Source organism: Odontesthes bonariensis, chromosome 20 (genome assembly GCF_027942865.1).
Source record: "Odontesthes bonariensis isolate fOdoBon6 chromosome 20, fOdoBon6.hap1, whole genome shotgun sequence".
Classification (NCBI taxonomy): Eukaryota; Metazoa; Chordata; class Actinopteri; order Atheriniformes; family Atherinopsidae; genus Odontesthes; species Odontesthes bonariensis.
The window spans coordinates 32,618,790-32,634,580 of record NC_134525.1 but is presented as its reverse complement, the minus strand read 5'-3'; the positions used below and the strand labels follow the sequence as shown (position 1 = coordinate 32,634,580).

The 15,791-nt window shown below is 41.8% G+C and overlaps 1 protein-coding gene across 3 annotated transcripts in view; it reads right to left on the bottom strand.

Moving 5' to 3' along the window:
* zcchc2 (zinc finger, CCHC domain containing 2) overlaps positions 1 to 15,791 on the bottom strand; it is a 44,584-nt gene that overhangs the window by 21,882 nt on the left and 6,911 nt on the right. For all 3 annotated transcript variants that reach the window (XM_075452947.1, XM_075452949.1, XM_075452948.1), the window contains exons 4-8: positions 3,831 to 3,902; positions 3,325 to 3,425; positions 1,536 to 1,639; positions 856 to 918; positions 119 to 173 (exon numbers count right to left, since the gene is read on the bottom strand). In XM_075452947.1, the coding sequence (XP_075309062.1) occupies positions 119 to 173; positions 856 to 918; positions 1,536 to 1,639; positions 3,325 to 3,425; positions 3,831 to 3,902 (395 nt within the window). The remainder of the gene's footprint in view (positions 1 to 118; positions 174 to 855; positions 919 to 1,535; positions 1,640 to 3,324; positions 3,426 to 3,830; positions 3,903 to 15,791) is intronic.

The window sequence follows — 15,791 nt, the reverse complement described above, 5'->3', positions numbered from 1 at the left end:
ACCCTACCCTCAGTGATTGTGTTTTCATTGCATTACTGTGTGCTGCAGTAACGTTCTACTTTGATCACAGGATTACAAATAATGAAGAGCTTTAAATGAGTGCAGACAGAATACTCACAGCTGACATGGGCTCTTGGACCCGTGCTTTTTCTTGTGTCCCTGAACGTATGACTCTGAAGGAAGAAAAAAAACAGGACTGATTGGACCGAGACTCGCAGGTTGACTTCCAAGAAAGATTCAAGAGGCAAGATGCATTAGATCTGCAGGATTTTAGCAATGATGGGACGCCGAAACATTTGCAGAGAATAGTAGCAGATATGCGATAGTGAAAAAAAAGAGCACAATCTTTATTAATATTGACACGTTGCTTTATACCAAAAACATTTGGTGCTGAATATTACTGCCCAAAGTAACAAGTCTCCATTTTCAAGCTCAAAGCTGAGCTTGTTTGAAACCAATCTTCAACCTGTCATCAGCTCATCAAACCAGTACCATCACAAATAATCAAAGCATTCACTCAACACACACAGTAGATTTACAGGTCTGATGCTAAACATGAGCCGGCAGAGCTGATCCCAGGCCAGCACATGCTGGGGAAAATATAGCCATGAAACATGAGGATTTCAAACAGATTTAGCTTTTTCCAAACAACAACCAAAAATAAACACTGGCTACACTACTATGTAGCCAGTGCTCTGGCTGCTGCCCTGGTTGTTGGGCTGTTCCTTTGTGCACACCATCAGGCCTCATTCAGTAATTATACATGCTCCCGTGCATTTCTTTTGTTCTGTATTTCCCTCTTTCCCTGTCTCTGATTCACACCCTGGAGGGAAAAAACATCACTGCTTTCCTCACCTTCCTCCTGACTGGAGGCGTCAGAGCAGTCTCGTTGGTAGACCACCCCTGGCTGGCAGTTGCCTTTTAAGAAAAAGAAAAACAACAATGTTCCTGATAACTGTTGTCAAATGTGGACTAAGCTCATTGAAAGTTCTGTAACAGGATTCCCTGCATTCAGCATTTGTGGATCAGTGCATCACTGACACTGTCTCCGTGTGTGTGTGTGTGTGTGTGTGTGTGTGTGTGTGTGTGTGTGTGTGGAGATAGTGACTAATGGTAACGATGTGAACAACAAAGTAAAACATCAAGACATCCTCTGATGGTTTATTTTGGCCAACAAAAAGGAACTTTAGGGTCTTTAACCAGCAAATATTTTGCTTACTGAAAAAAATTGAATCAACTTTTATTGATTAATGAAAATTTCATTAATGGAGGGACATTTTTAAAACTGGAATTTGTAGTAAGGTAGTAGGGTAGTTCTGATGGTACAATGTTAAATGCCCTGACATTGGGGACTATGTGAATTGAACGGGACTGAAGTGCAGTCATGGTGGGGCCTGCTCCTACACTTCAACAGAAGGCATTCAGACGTCCATCCTAACAAGCACTGTGTTGGAGAAGACATCTAGATGAAAATGACTCCAAGGTTTGAAGGAGAAAACTCCTTTTTGATCAGAAAGCATCAGCTTGATACTCACATCTACAGCAGGCAGGTTTAGAGGGGTAACTGGAATCACAGTTGAAGAAGCTGCAGACCTTTCTGGTCTGTCTGAAAAGTGGAGGAGCAGACAGGAACCTTTCCCTGGAGGAGGACAGAGAGGACACAAACCAGTCTGTTCAAGCCTGACTGACAGAACTAACACACTGTAGACATTCAAATCCTGCTCACCAAAGACACAATTTCATTAAAACATTGTTCTCAACCACTAGAACAATTAATGGAACAGTAAAGGTGGTTAAAGGTCAGGTAAAAGTGTGTCCTCTGATTCGGTACACCCGAACTAAACTGGTACCGGTGTACAGAGGCATTTAAAAACGGTACTATACTGCGCTTGAATGAGACCTGTAATTTTCTTTATGTCGCCGCGTGACATCACCGTATTGTAATTTAAACTGAGGCGAGCGAGTGAGGAGCAGCGTGGAGCGGCGGAGAGAGATAAAGGAGAGAAAGAGAGAGAGACAGAAGCAGGGAGAGAATGGCAGCTGCTGCAACCTTCACCACGCCGCAACTCGTAGAGAAACCAGGTGCACAAAGTGCGATATGGAGTTAGTCCGGCTGTAAAACAATGAGTACGGTGAAGCCATCACCACCGAAGCAGCACTGAGCAAACGCTGTTACAGAACATGTCTGACCGAGGGTGGGAACACTTCCAACTGAGGAAAACACCTGAAGGACGAGCACCCAGACCTGCATCAGGAGTTCAGAGAAGGACAGGTAATAACTGATATACCCATGAGAAAAAGCCACGTTCAGTGCTTAAAGCAAGCAACGCCCTTCACTCTCCTCAAAAGTAGCTCTGGAAAAAAAAATTAAAGCTGCACTGCAATTATCTATCTGGTTTATATCTATCTATCTATATCCTTTTCTATTCTATTTATTTTAAGATTGTGTTGTCTGTGCATTAGAAAAGCCCGTCTTTGTGGTAGTTTATCTTATTTACTGATGCATAGTTATAGTTCTAAGATTATCTATTAAAAAAAAAAGTCAATAGCAACATTTTTTGTGCTCTCTTTTTATTTGGAAAAGTATCGAAAAGTATTGAAATACATGTTGGTACCGGTATCGATTCCAACATGTTGGTATCGTGACAACACTAAAACAGTGAGACCTGCAAATGGAAGCAGGGCAGAGGATCACAGTCCTGGAACATGCTGGTTGTGGGCAGGGCTCCAGAAGAAAAACACCAAGATAGGTTTCACTTCTCTCTAAATGAAACTGGTGTGCGCGTGAGTGTGCATGAAGTGTATTATCAGACAAGAAAAACTGCTCTCAGGGTTTCACATATCAGACTATAACAGTCACACAACATAGGACCCACTTGTGTATGTGTACAACTGCAAAACTGTTGCAATAATCTCCCAAAAGAGTTCCCTGCCCGCTCTATGCTTCCTTACTGATATATCAAATACTTTGCCTGTTACACAATGCCAAAAGGATGTGGTGCAAGAGGGAGGATGGATGTATTGCATACAGGAAATGATCCAAAGAAAAAGGGCCAGAAGCTGCACTCTAATGCTCAGAGAAGTCAAAGGACCAGAGAGACCACAGCTCATCCTCACAGCTGCAGTCTGAATGTTTTGACACAAGTCCATCATGTTCCAAGGGACAAGAGATTTACTTTAATTATATCTACGATGAAAAAGTCCAATAAAGCAGGATAGCTGACTACAGAAAACAATGAAAGGAAATCTGAATGGAAGCATGCAATAATGGAAAAGGGATTCCTGTGAAGTTGAATCTGAATAAGCTGCTCAAATGGAAATTACCGAAGGTTCTTCTCCACCTCCTTGCTCGCATACTGGTCCCCTTGGTTCAGAAGTCTCAGAATGCTTCTCTCAAAAGAGTCCGTGCACTGATCCTTGGGAAGCTGCACAGAGAAACAGGAAAGATAAACAACTGGTGGCAGCTAAAGCGACGGCTTCGAGCTGAGGGACTTTGGATATGAAGTTATCAAACACAGTATCCAATGGATTCAAGCTTTAGGGGTCTGGAACAAAGATTTAGTCAAAGAATGTATTTACCCTAAGGAAGCTTTACCCCAAACATCATACATTTAACTGAGCTTCAACAGTTTTGGTCTGCATCAACATTTCCAAATTTTTAGAACAGTTTTGCAAGATTTAACGAGGGACACAGTAAATGAGCTGTCTGGATGTTTTCACATCATCTGCTTCAGTTATGGTCACAGAGACAGAGAGAGAACAGATGCAGCTGCTCAACAAGGTGGAGCATCAACAATTCAGCAAAGTTGGACTTTAGCAAAAGTGGATACCTTCAGAAGGAAGTTCTCCAGTTCATGATGGGTTTTGGTCACACAGCTGGAGGAAGAGTCTGACCACTTCACCTGAAACACAGCAGGGGACAGACACACAAAAAGTAAGCACACACACCCAGGAACCCATCCAAACAAAAAACATTAACACTCCCATAGAAACTGTGAAGTAACACACTGACAGAATGAAAACTCAATTATATCTATGTAGAAGAAGCAAAAAAAAAGGTTTCCTGTATCAAATGTTTAAGAAACACTTAACAGCCATCCATCCATTTCCTATACCCGCTTAATCCAACTCAGGGTCGTGGGGGGGGGCTGGAGCCTATCCCAGCTGTCATTGGACAAGAGGTGGTGTTCACACTGGACAGGTTGCCGGTCCATCACAGGGACACACGACCATCCACGCTCACACTCACTCCGAAGGTCAATTCAAATTCACCAATTAACCTGGACCCCTCTTACTGCGAGGAGACGACGCCTACCACCCCGCCGCCGTGCAGTCCCCAACACTTAACACTAAAAAAAAAGCTTCAGTCCACATCCAACAAAAACAACTGTTAAGATGAGAGCCAAAGCTTAATTAATCAGATGTCTTGTGACGAATTACCAGGTGTCTTTGAGCCTAAATAAAGAGAACCAAGAGTACTACACTTCTTTTCCTTTGTACAACCCTGAGCTAGATTAACAGAATCACCATAATTGGGAGGATATTCATTCAGCTTTTTTATTTTAACTTGAGTAGAACTTTCTGGCTCTGAAACATTGAGTTGCCTGTGGTACGAAATGCGCTATACAAATAAAGATTGATTGATTGATTGAAAAAACGCTCAAATTTATTCTTTTATACAGTGATGTCGAGGAAAAATGATCGAATCACTGAGAAATCTGGATTTCTAAAACAGTTATATGCGTGAGTTTAAATATGCAAACTCGGGCTGAAATGAACAATCGATTGATTCGATTTTTTAAAAATTTCAGCAAAAAAATTTTTTTTTTCAATCGACATTACGTTTTTTGTGTCATTTCCGGTCTATGAACCTCCGATTACGTGATGTAGTTGAAAAGCCTCAACCTTGCAGTGTACGACACGGCCCTGCACTGAAAGGTTGACTTCCATGTCTCAGCATCTCAGCAGAAAGCCCGAGGCGCTTCAGGCACAAGCTGCGGACCCAGGACAAGCTATGTGATCCAGAGTTTAAATGAAGAGAAAGTAAGTATCACCAGCAATGCTAATATGACTGAAGATTATTGGGCTGCTGCCGCTAAGAGCCAGCAAGTGTTTTTTCCTCCTTGTTGTGTTGCAAGTCGTTGTCATTAGACAAAAAGTTTTTCTAGTCTTTTTAAGAACCCCATACATGTTTAAAATGTTCCATTCTATCCGTTTGTTTGGAACATTGCAGTTTTGTCTTTATTGCAGAAAGAAAAAAACAATAATCACACTTGGATATTCAAATTTGTTGTCATTTACTTGTTTTTATTTATTCATTTATTTTAATTTGTTTTAGTTTATCCTTAAATTCTATTAATAAATAATGTAATTACTGGTAAAAAAAAACAAAAAAAAACAAAACAAAAAAAAAAACAACATTTTTGTTTTCACTGTTTAAAGTTTTAATATAGTGCAGCAACTTTAAATAGGGTTGAATGCAATAAAGTTTGTAATAGATATGTACCTATTATTGACCGTGCATTTTGATCACAAGATATTCAAAGAAAAGGAAAAAAGGCTTGTCCGATTATTCGAATAATTGATCGATTACTGTGGCAGATTAGTCTGCAGCCCTAATGCAAACCAGTGTACAGTTAAAAGAGAGTTCTTGCAGAGTAAACAGGCTGTTGGACCTGGCTGACTGACAGGAAACATGGCCCCAACAAGAGAGCTGGTAGGAGAGACAATGGAAAGGATTTTAAAACTGTTCAAGAAGGTCATTTAACTGGGGAAGAAAATGTCGGTTGTTCCCAGTCAGCTGGGTCTGAAATTTGGAGCAAGAACAAACAAATTGGGAAGGTTGTAAATGCACAGGTCCACCAAGGAAGATAGAAAAAAAAAAAAAAATCAAAGCAATATGTCTGAAAATAGAAAATGTACAACGAAAGAAATGGACAGAAACAGGAGTCAGTTTTTGTGAGAAAAGTGTAAGAAGCCAGAGAAAAGCCAAACATAAAGAGAAGAAAACAAGCGAACAATTTTCTCATCTGCATCATCTGACAGGAAAAATATATATAAAGATAAAAATAAGAATGGTGGTGGTGTCGTGGTTAGCACTGTTGCTTCACAGCAGAGAGTTCCAGGTTCAACTCCCGGCTGGGCCCTTTCTGTGTGGAGTCGGTATGTTCTCCCCGTGTATGTGTGTGTTCTCTCCGGCTACTCCGGCTTCCTCCCACTGTCCAGAAACATGCATGTTAGGTTAACTGGTGTCTCTAAAATTGTCCCTAGGAGTGAGCGTGTGTGGTTGTTTGTCTCCGTGTGGCCCTGTGATGGACTGGCGGCCTGTGAACCCCGCCTCTCACCCAATGACTGCTGGGATAGGCTACAGCCCCCCCGTGACCTGGCCGACGGATTCAGGGGGTATAGAAAATGGATGGATGGATTGTTTGTTTTACAAAGCCAGGACGTTTAGCTATTTCATAAAATTGTTCTATGTCATAAAAAGCTGCTTCAACATCTTCCAAGTTGGGGGGTTGTATCATTTTAGCCTGCGGTTGTGGAGCAGAGCTAAAGACGAAGGTTAGTTCCACCACTGGTGGCTGACGGCTGTCACAATGCGTAGTGACCCAGTCCAGGTATGGATCACTTAAAAAAAAAAAAAAAAAGTTGCTTGATTGGTCAAGTTTATAATATAATTAAACATTTCTATTTGTATAGGAGTGTTCTCTTCCAGGATAGCAGTGCATCAATCCGCAGGACACAAGGAGAAACTGACTGTTATGATGAACATTAAAAGGATGTTATGGAACATCCGTGGGAGAGGTTGGATCCATGTGCTGGGAAGACTCTTCCATTCCATCGTTAAAGCACTAACTAAGGGCATACATTCAGGGCTAATGGTACACCATCCCTCCAGAAAGGGCTTTTTCAGACTTGGTGAATTCATTCCACCGAACACATGGAAATCCAACATCTCTGAAGAGAATTTAACCTGGGCGTTCTTTTCATTTGTCACCCACATGTATAGAAATAGTGCTCCATGCTGAAAATCAAACAGATCTTTACAGCTCATGGGGGTAGAATAAAGATGACTAGTTGTTTTCATTAGAAACAGATTGAGAAGAATCAAAATTAGGCAAATACCGGAGACAGCAGTAAACATCAAAAAAGCGGTGAGGGGGGGTTCTAAAACATTGCAGACAACTCAGAAAAGAGGCTTAATGTTGAAAATACCGGAGTTCCCCTTTAAGTAGTCATGCAAATGTTCACAATTCACAAAACTCTATGGATATATGCTTAAATGGTGTTTTTCCTGTCAGGGCAAGTCCGCTCCTATAACACACATATAGTAGCCACCCTGTTCCAGTCCTGCTCTGCCTGGCCAAAAATGCCAAAATGCAGAGGATCAACAAGCCTCATGGAGAGCAGAAACAGCCGCTCTTTTTATGGACAACCAGCACATCGCCTATCCACTTCAGTGGACCCCCCCCCCAAAAAAAAAACACGTGCGATGATTCTCCAAAAGTAGAGCAACACAGTGGTTATTAGATGAAAATCATTTTATTTAATATCCTTAACTTGAACATATAATTCTCAGGCTTTCTCTCTCTCTTTTTTAACCTCAGTTGAATTCAACATAAGAATAAAAAACATTTTCTTGAAATATAAATAATTAACCAAAATTTCTAAATAATCTTCCTTTGTTATCTAACTTAAACAAGTAACATTTCTCTTTTTTTTTAAGAGTACATTAATAGGCCTAACTCATGTAACATTCATCACAAAACTGAAGTCTCCTTCATAAACAGTCCTCCATAAAAGTGCTTTTTAATAGTTAATATCTGAAACAAAACCTTTATCAAAATACTAAAACTGTAGTATAATCTGGTCTTTAGTGAAGACACTTGAGCTTTGCTTGTCTTTCATCAGCTTTGCCTTAAAAAGAAAAAAAAAAAAAAAACTCCCCGTGCGCCGCGTACCCCCTGCAGTACCTCCGCGTACCCCCGGTTGGGAAACACTGCTGTAAACCACCGCAAGCTGCACCTCAAATGCAGAGAATTAGCCATCAACCACAGCTGAGAGAAAATATGTAGGGAGCAGGTGCACTAAAACAACCAGCAGTCAGGGGTGTCAATCACCTTGAGCAGGCTCCAACTACACAAAAATGATGTCTGATAAGGTGTGTCACATTAGGCATTTAGAAAGCAGTCAGCGGTTTGCAGACATCCACTGCCACTAATATTTTCCTGACATGTTCCAGAGTGGGGTGAACACAATTGACCCAAAGATTTTCTCCGGACTTCTGGCATATTACTCAACCATCTGCCGAGAAAGAAGTCTGGAGTGAGTGAGAGGGTGCACCATGGTGTACGTGGGGTACTGACATTCACACTGAAAAGTCATCAGAGCTTCTCCTAGAATTCTCCATCTGCTGTAGGCAAAACACAGCAAGTTTCATGACAAGTAAATATTGGAAACTGTGAGTATCTCCAGCAGAGGATGTTCTACTTGGAGGTGCATGTGTGAGTGGCACCAGATTAGAAAGTATGGCCCAAACTGAGATAATTTATAATTTTAACTAGGGATGTCCCGATCAGGTTTTTTTTGCGCCCTGGTCCGAGTCATTTGATTTTGAGTATCTGCAGATACCGAGTCCCGATCCGACACTTCTACAGTACATTAAAAAAAATGAAGAACGGCGAAGAAAAAGATCCAGGATGTCCCTGATTTTTTATTTTATTCACTTATTTGATCATTTAACACTTATAAACAGAGCAGTTTCCTCACACACCAGAGTAAGTCATGGAGTTCCTCAGGGTTCTGTGCTTGGACCGATTCTCTTCACTTTATACATGCTTCCATTAGGTAACATTATTAGACAGCATGGCATAAATTTCCATTGCTATGCTGATGATACTCAGCTGTACTTATCTATAAAACCAGATGAACCCAATAGGTTGGTCAGACTACAAGCATGTCTTAAAGACATAAAGACCTGGATGACTCAGAACTGTCTGCTGCTAAATTCAGACAAAACTGAAGTCGTTATCTTTGGACCTGAGCGCTTCAGGGAGAAACTGTCTAGCTATATAGTTACTCTAGATCAGACCTGGGCATTTTACGGCCCGCGGGCCAGATACGGCCCTTTGCCCGTCCCTGTCCGGCCCGCGCCCCCCTGCCCCCTCCAGTCAAAAATAAAAACAGATTTTGGTGTGCATGCGATGCAGCTGTCTTTTATTTTGAAAGGGCCTGACGCATTGTTTATGAATGCACGCACAGTGACAGGTGATGCTAGCATCCGAATCCCTGATCCACACAAAATGTCGTCTCACGGTAAAAAAAGAAAAGTTGATTCAGAATGCCGCGTTTTAAGCTGTGTGTTTAGTTTGTGGTGTGTCAGTGGCTGTGTTAAAGGAGTATAATATCCACCGTCACTACGTGACTAAACACGGGGAGAAATACAAGAACCTTTCAGAGAAAGAGCGCGCAGCTGAGGCGTCTGTGTTGCTCGCCAAGCTGCAATCTCAACAAACACTTTTTACAAAACGTTTGCCATCCAGAGGTGCTGCAGTCAAGACAAGTTTTGTTATTTCGCACAAGATTGCTAGAAAGAGCAAACCCTTCTCTGATGGAGAGTTTATTAAGGAGTGTTTGGTGGTCTCGTCTGCGCTAATATGTCCCGAGAAAAAAGACGCTTTTGAGAACGTCTCCCTCTCCCGCCGCACCGTAACGAGGAGGATTGAGGACATCGCGAAAAACCTGGTGCTACAACTGAAAGACAGCGTGAATGACTTTGAGTACTTTTCCCTGGCTTTGGATGAGAGCTGTGATATACGGGGCACTGCCCAGCTGCTCATCTTCATGCGCGGGATCAATGCAGACTTCAGAATCACGGAGGAGCTGGCAGACATGCGGTCAATGAAAGGGACAACAACGGGGAGTGATGTCTTAGCTGAGGTAAATGCATGACTCGAAAGCGTGGGGCTGAAATGGGACAAACTGGTGGGCGTGACAACAGATGGGTGTCCAAATCTCACAGGAAAAAAAGTTGGTCTGTTAAAGCGAATCCAGGACAAAGTGGCAGAAATGAACTCTGAGCAGAAATGAACTTTTTTTCATTGTATTATACATCAGGAAGTGTTATGCAAGTCAGTGTTACAAGTGAATCACGTTGTTGATGTCGTAACTAAAACTGTTAACTTTATCAGATCAAGGGCACTGAATCATAGACAGTTTGTTTCACTTTTAGAAGAAACTGAGGCTGACCACCGTGACCTAAGCTACCACACAGCCGTCAGGTGGCTGAGTCTGGGAAAAGTGCTGAAAAAACTTTGTTTGTTTATTATTAACTATTAATTTGATAGAATTAAGCCCTATTCGGACAGGACTAGTTCAATGGGGGGACCTGGGGTAAAGTAATAATAACCGGGAAATCTAGTCCCGTCCGAACACGCCATGTCAGTAAAGATAGCGGAGTATGTCGGTAAACTTTGCCGAGAATTCTACCTCCTGTGAAACGGTCCGGAGTATCTACCATAGGTAATACTAATCCCGTGCGAATGCGACCTTCGGTAATAAGTACGGAATATGTCGTCACATCCTTTTAAAGAGAGAAACAATTAGGTGTGTCTGTTTGCAAACATGGAGGTTCTGGATGAAGCGCTGCTTGCAAGCACGCATGGTCGGCGCCATGTCTGTTTACAGATGGGGTTTACGGAAGTGAAATGAAGACGTGCATAGCATCCAGGATGTGATGGTTGTGCGTAACCAACAACTCCTCCCATGTTAGATGAATATTACAGGGATTTCTTGTCCCGTCCGAATTGGTAATTTCTTCTCCCTGGCGTCGTCTGGTTAACCAACATTACCATACGTCCCCCCATTGAACTAGTCCCGTCCGAATAGGGCTATAGTATTAATTCTCACTTGAACCTAAACCACAACTTGTTCATGTTTATAAATATTTAAATATTCTTATTTATTACCAAAATAATCTGATTTAAATACTTTATTATAAAAAGAAATATAATGAGAAAACATAAGTAAATATTAAATTTGAGTCATTGCTGGTTCGGCCCTCCAAAACATTTCAGATTTTTTCATGCGGCCCCCTGAAGAAATGAATTGCCCACCCCTGCTCTAGATGGTATTTCCTTGGCTTCTAGTACTACAGTGAGGAACTTTGGAGTTATTTTTGTCCCACAAATTCTCTGAAAGCCTTCAGCTGATCCAAACTTCTGCAGCCAGAGTTCTGATGAGAACTAACAGGAGAGATCATGTTTCTCCAGTTTTAGCTTCTCTTCATTGGCTCCCTGCTAAATTCAGAACAGAATTTAAGATTCTTCTCCTTACATATAAAGCTCTTAATGACCGAGCTCCATCATATCTTAAAGATCTCATTATAAGATATTTTCCCAACAGAGCACTTTGTTCCCAAACTGCAGATTTACCCAGAGTTTCTAAAAGTAGAATGGGAGGCAGAGCCTTCAGTTATCAGGCCCCTCTCTGTGGAATAAGCTGCCAGTAAATGTCCGGGAAGCAGACACCCTTTCCACTTTTAAGACCAGGCTTAAAACTTTCCTTTCTGATAAAGCTTATAGTTAGGGATGGCTCAGGTGAGCCTGAAACATCCCATAGTTAAGCTGCTATAGGCCCAGACTGCTGGGGGGCCTCATCTGTCACACCTTTCCTCACTTTACTCTCTTTATGTATATGTGACATTATTGTGGTCATTAACTCGTGTTTCCCTGTTCCAACAGATATCCTTGGCCTGGTGTTACAGTGTTTGTTGTCCCCTCTTTTCTGTCTTCTCAAACCCCAGCTGGTGGAGGCGGATGACCACCCTTCCTGGTTCTGGTTCTGCCAGAGGTTTCTTCCTGTTCAAAGGGAGTCGTTTCTCTCCACAGTCGCCTCAGGCACGCTCAGGCCGGGAGATTGGAACAAAGAGAAATTTTAGTGCAATCTGTTTCCTTAGCTAGGAAATTGTTTTTGTATTGGCTCTATACGAATGAATTGGAGTAATTTGGAATTGAATTAATTGGTGTTGATTGGATTACAATGAATTGGACTCCAATTGGCTTGCATTGGATCATGTCTTTGAAGTGCCTTAAGATGACATTTGTTGTAGTTTGGCGCTATATTAGTTAGGGAAAGATATGGATTGTTTTGAAAATCTGTGAACAAATTTATTACCAATAGATTTTTTTACCATGTATTCTTACAGGTGTCTAGAAACACCTCACAATTTATCCAAGGCCAAATCCCATAGGAATTTCCTGGACAGCCTTTCAAAGTTGGGGTGCCCAGAAGGCCTATGTAAAAATCGGAACCTGACAGATTGAAAAAAAGGATGCAGAATGGGTCATAACTTTTGAAGTTAACTGCATACAGAGACAAATTAACACATTTTTCCATACAATACTGACCCAGTGAATACACATAAGTGGTTGTTTTTGACATTTGACCACATTTAAATTGCGTTTTTGGTCAAAAACAGAAAAAAATGTCCTAAAACGTGTAGAAATTCAACTGTCTTTTCATTATTTCAATGTTTTACTGTGTGCTTTTTCCCCACTTGCTCTTCATTTCTCATTTACAGTATTGATTTTATTATTTTATTGGGTATTAAGCTGAAAGAATGCCCTGAAGTTAACATTTTTAACCCTTTAATGCCCTAGACTGGAAACCGGACAATGATAAAACTCTCAGAATGTGGGATAACTTTTTAAGTAAACTGCATACAGACACAAAGGAACACATTTTCCCATACAGTACTGACCCAGGGAATGAAATTAAGTGGTGGTTTAACAACAAAAAAACCTTTTGACCACATTTACACTGCATTTCAAGACAAAAAACGTGTCAAATCAACTGTGTTTTCATTCTTTTAACTGTTGCTGTGTTTTTTTTTCACCTCATCTGGCTGGTCAGTTATCATTTACAGTATCAATTTGGTTATTATATTGGTATTAAGCTGAAACAGCATCTCACTATATTTTAACCATTTGCATCAAACCTGATAACTCAAAATTGAGTATAAAGTGGCATTACTTTGATGTAAACGAAAGTGTGACCAAGGGTAATATTTGACATCTGGACCATATAGTACCTCCAGTAGTCGGAGGCAGATTTTCTGGGTTAATTCTTCCGGCTGCGGACCGCTTGCTGAATATCTCAAAGCGTAAGTCTTCTAAAGTTTGGGATATGTTGCTGCAGAAAATGAACGAGAACAGTTTGCAGCCAGCTTTGATAATTTCACTTCTTTCAGCTCTGATGTTGAGGAACACATCCATGGCCTCTTCTGCTTTGTTGGTCTTGCAGAGCTTGTGTACCACAGATGGTTTGCTAAACCCACAAATTGCAGACACCGTATCACAGCCAGAGAAGCTGTGCAAGAACACTAAGTATTTCATGTACCTCTCTGGTAGGGCTTCTCCAATCTTCTGCATGTTGTACGATGTACCTTTAGCTGTTGTAAGGAATACTGGGTGGTTTGCCTTGTGATGGACCAACATAACCATGACATCTGTGTCCTCAGACCTGACCTCAACAGAAGAATCTATGGCCTGTAGTACTGCAGAAACAATAGAAGTGTCAGCATCACCAGAGCATTGTTGTACACTTATCAACTCTCGTTGAAAGGTCTCGGCAAGGAGCAGAATCAGCTGTGCTTTGTTGTGTTTGTTGTCAAGGAACTTTTCCCGTGGAACAAGATTTTTTAAGTCAGGACGAATCTGTATGTCACAACATGCCTTCTTTGTACGTCTCAGGTGGTCATGGTCTTTGGTGGAGCTGTTGTATCCATCAAACACCACAGTGATCCGGAGGTGCTGTCTACCCATAGACATCACAAACCGAAGGTAACTCTCCGCAATATCCATCCACGTGAGGTTAGTCTCCCATTTGACACTGTGCAAGAGTCAACCTCCATCAACCACCAGACTTGTGCATAGTGGGGTTTCAACAGGCTCCACAAATTCCTTCAGGAACCGTGCTAGAGCAGCCTTGTCTGGCTTCCGCAACTTTTGGTGCTTGTCAAACAGAGACAATGGTGTTGGTGTCAATTCAAAACACAATGCTTCTTTGGTCTTGATTTCGCGCTCACTAATGATGATGAGACGGTTGAAAAATTTGAGTGAGTCAGTGATAAGCTTATTTCCATTGATTTTAGGAGCAGATCTGAGGCTTGCCAATGACTTGACCTTGTGTTTGGTTTGCATTGTATCCAGAACAGTTTTCCCATCCATCTTGGCTTGAATGGCTCTGCCAACCTCCTCTGCATTATCAGCATTGACTGAATCCATAGGAGTGCTGCTGAAACCTGTCGAGAAAGATACCAAGGTTTTCTTGTCACGTATGGAATCAAAGGGGTTCACTTCTTCTAACCATCCAACTATGGCTTTAACTGCATCATTGTCCTTCTCCATCTGGGCTCTTGTGACATCTGTGTGGATAGGTACCCCACTTTTCTTTATCACCTCCTCAAGCTCCTGGTGAATGAATGTGAAGTGGTCAAGCGTCTGAATCCAAGACTTGTGCACAGATTTGTTGCGGAACCGCTCTCTGCTTAAACCACCTGAGGATTTGGCCTCACGCATGAGTGTGGTTTCTATTGTTATGTCAGTCCATGTACCTGACCATTCATGGTCTGAGAACCGGACTACATGATTTCCATACATAGTGAACTTAGATAGAGTTTCCTGGAACACAGGGCTGTCCTGTCGCTGCTGCATTAACTGAACATAGAGCCTCGCTCCCTTTGCATACAGATGGTGCCCTGCTGCTGCAAAAGTGTTCAGCATCCCAATGATGCAGCTGAGGTGGCCTGTGTGGTCTGGGACACGCTCACTCCTGATGAATAACTTGATGAGGTCCACTCTGCCGTAATACCAGACCCAGAGTGCAGGTGTCCTTCCTCTCTCAGCCAGAGTTTTCAATCTCTCTTCCATCCTCTCTTTGAACAGTGAGACAATTCTTGGGTTGTCCATCGAACCTGTAAGAGAGAGTTTACATTGTATTACCATAATGATACATGTAATAATAATTTAAAATAACAATAAGTTAAATTTAAAATTATATTTAAAATTATATTTTCCTACATAATGGAGAAGGTTAAGGAAAGGGCAAATTACCTCTTTGCATTTCCTTTGCTGTTCTGATGAAGTTCTCCATTTCTTCATACTCCTGCTCACTGAAAACAACATCTTTCAGAACAAACTTGGCAATTGCTGCTGATGCAAGAAGGTGAAACCGGATGGACTTGGCATAAGCCCTGCCTGAGAGAATGTGTTCTGCTGTGTTGCTGCCTGGGTAGACCAACTGTATCATCTCTTCCAGTCCAGTGTCTGCCATGATTTCCCCAATGGAGCCCAGGAAACTTCTCAGGAGATGAAAGCCTTCAAGCCTTGTCATGATCGGCAGATCACATTGGAGAACTATCTGCGTTGCTTTTATCCATATTGGCATGTCAAATGTGATCACAGCAGGAGTCTGACCACTGCGTGTACACTCCATAAGAGTGGTATAAATAGTGTTGTAGTCATTGGGGTCCCCCTCAATGATGGGCAGAAATTCAATATGGGACTTTTCCTTGCATCCAGGTTGGTGTATCAGTTTCATAAACCCATTCCAGTTGTGGTGTTCAAATGTGGTGTGGTAGTTCTGGATAGCCCATCCTGCCATCCAAGCAATGTCTCCAGACTTCAGTGCTGGTGGGTCTTGATGGAGTTCAGCGATGGGAATCAACCGGATGTCTGCCAATCCTTCTTTAGTTTTTGGTACAAAGAACTGCATGTTTACCTCTGTTACTT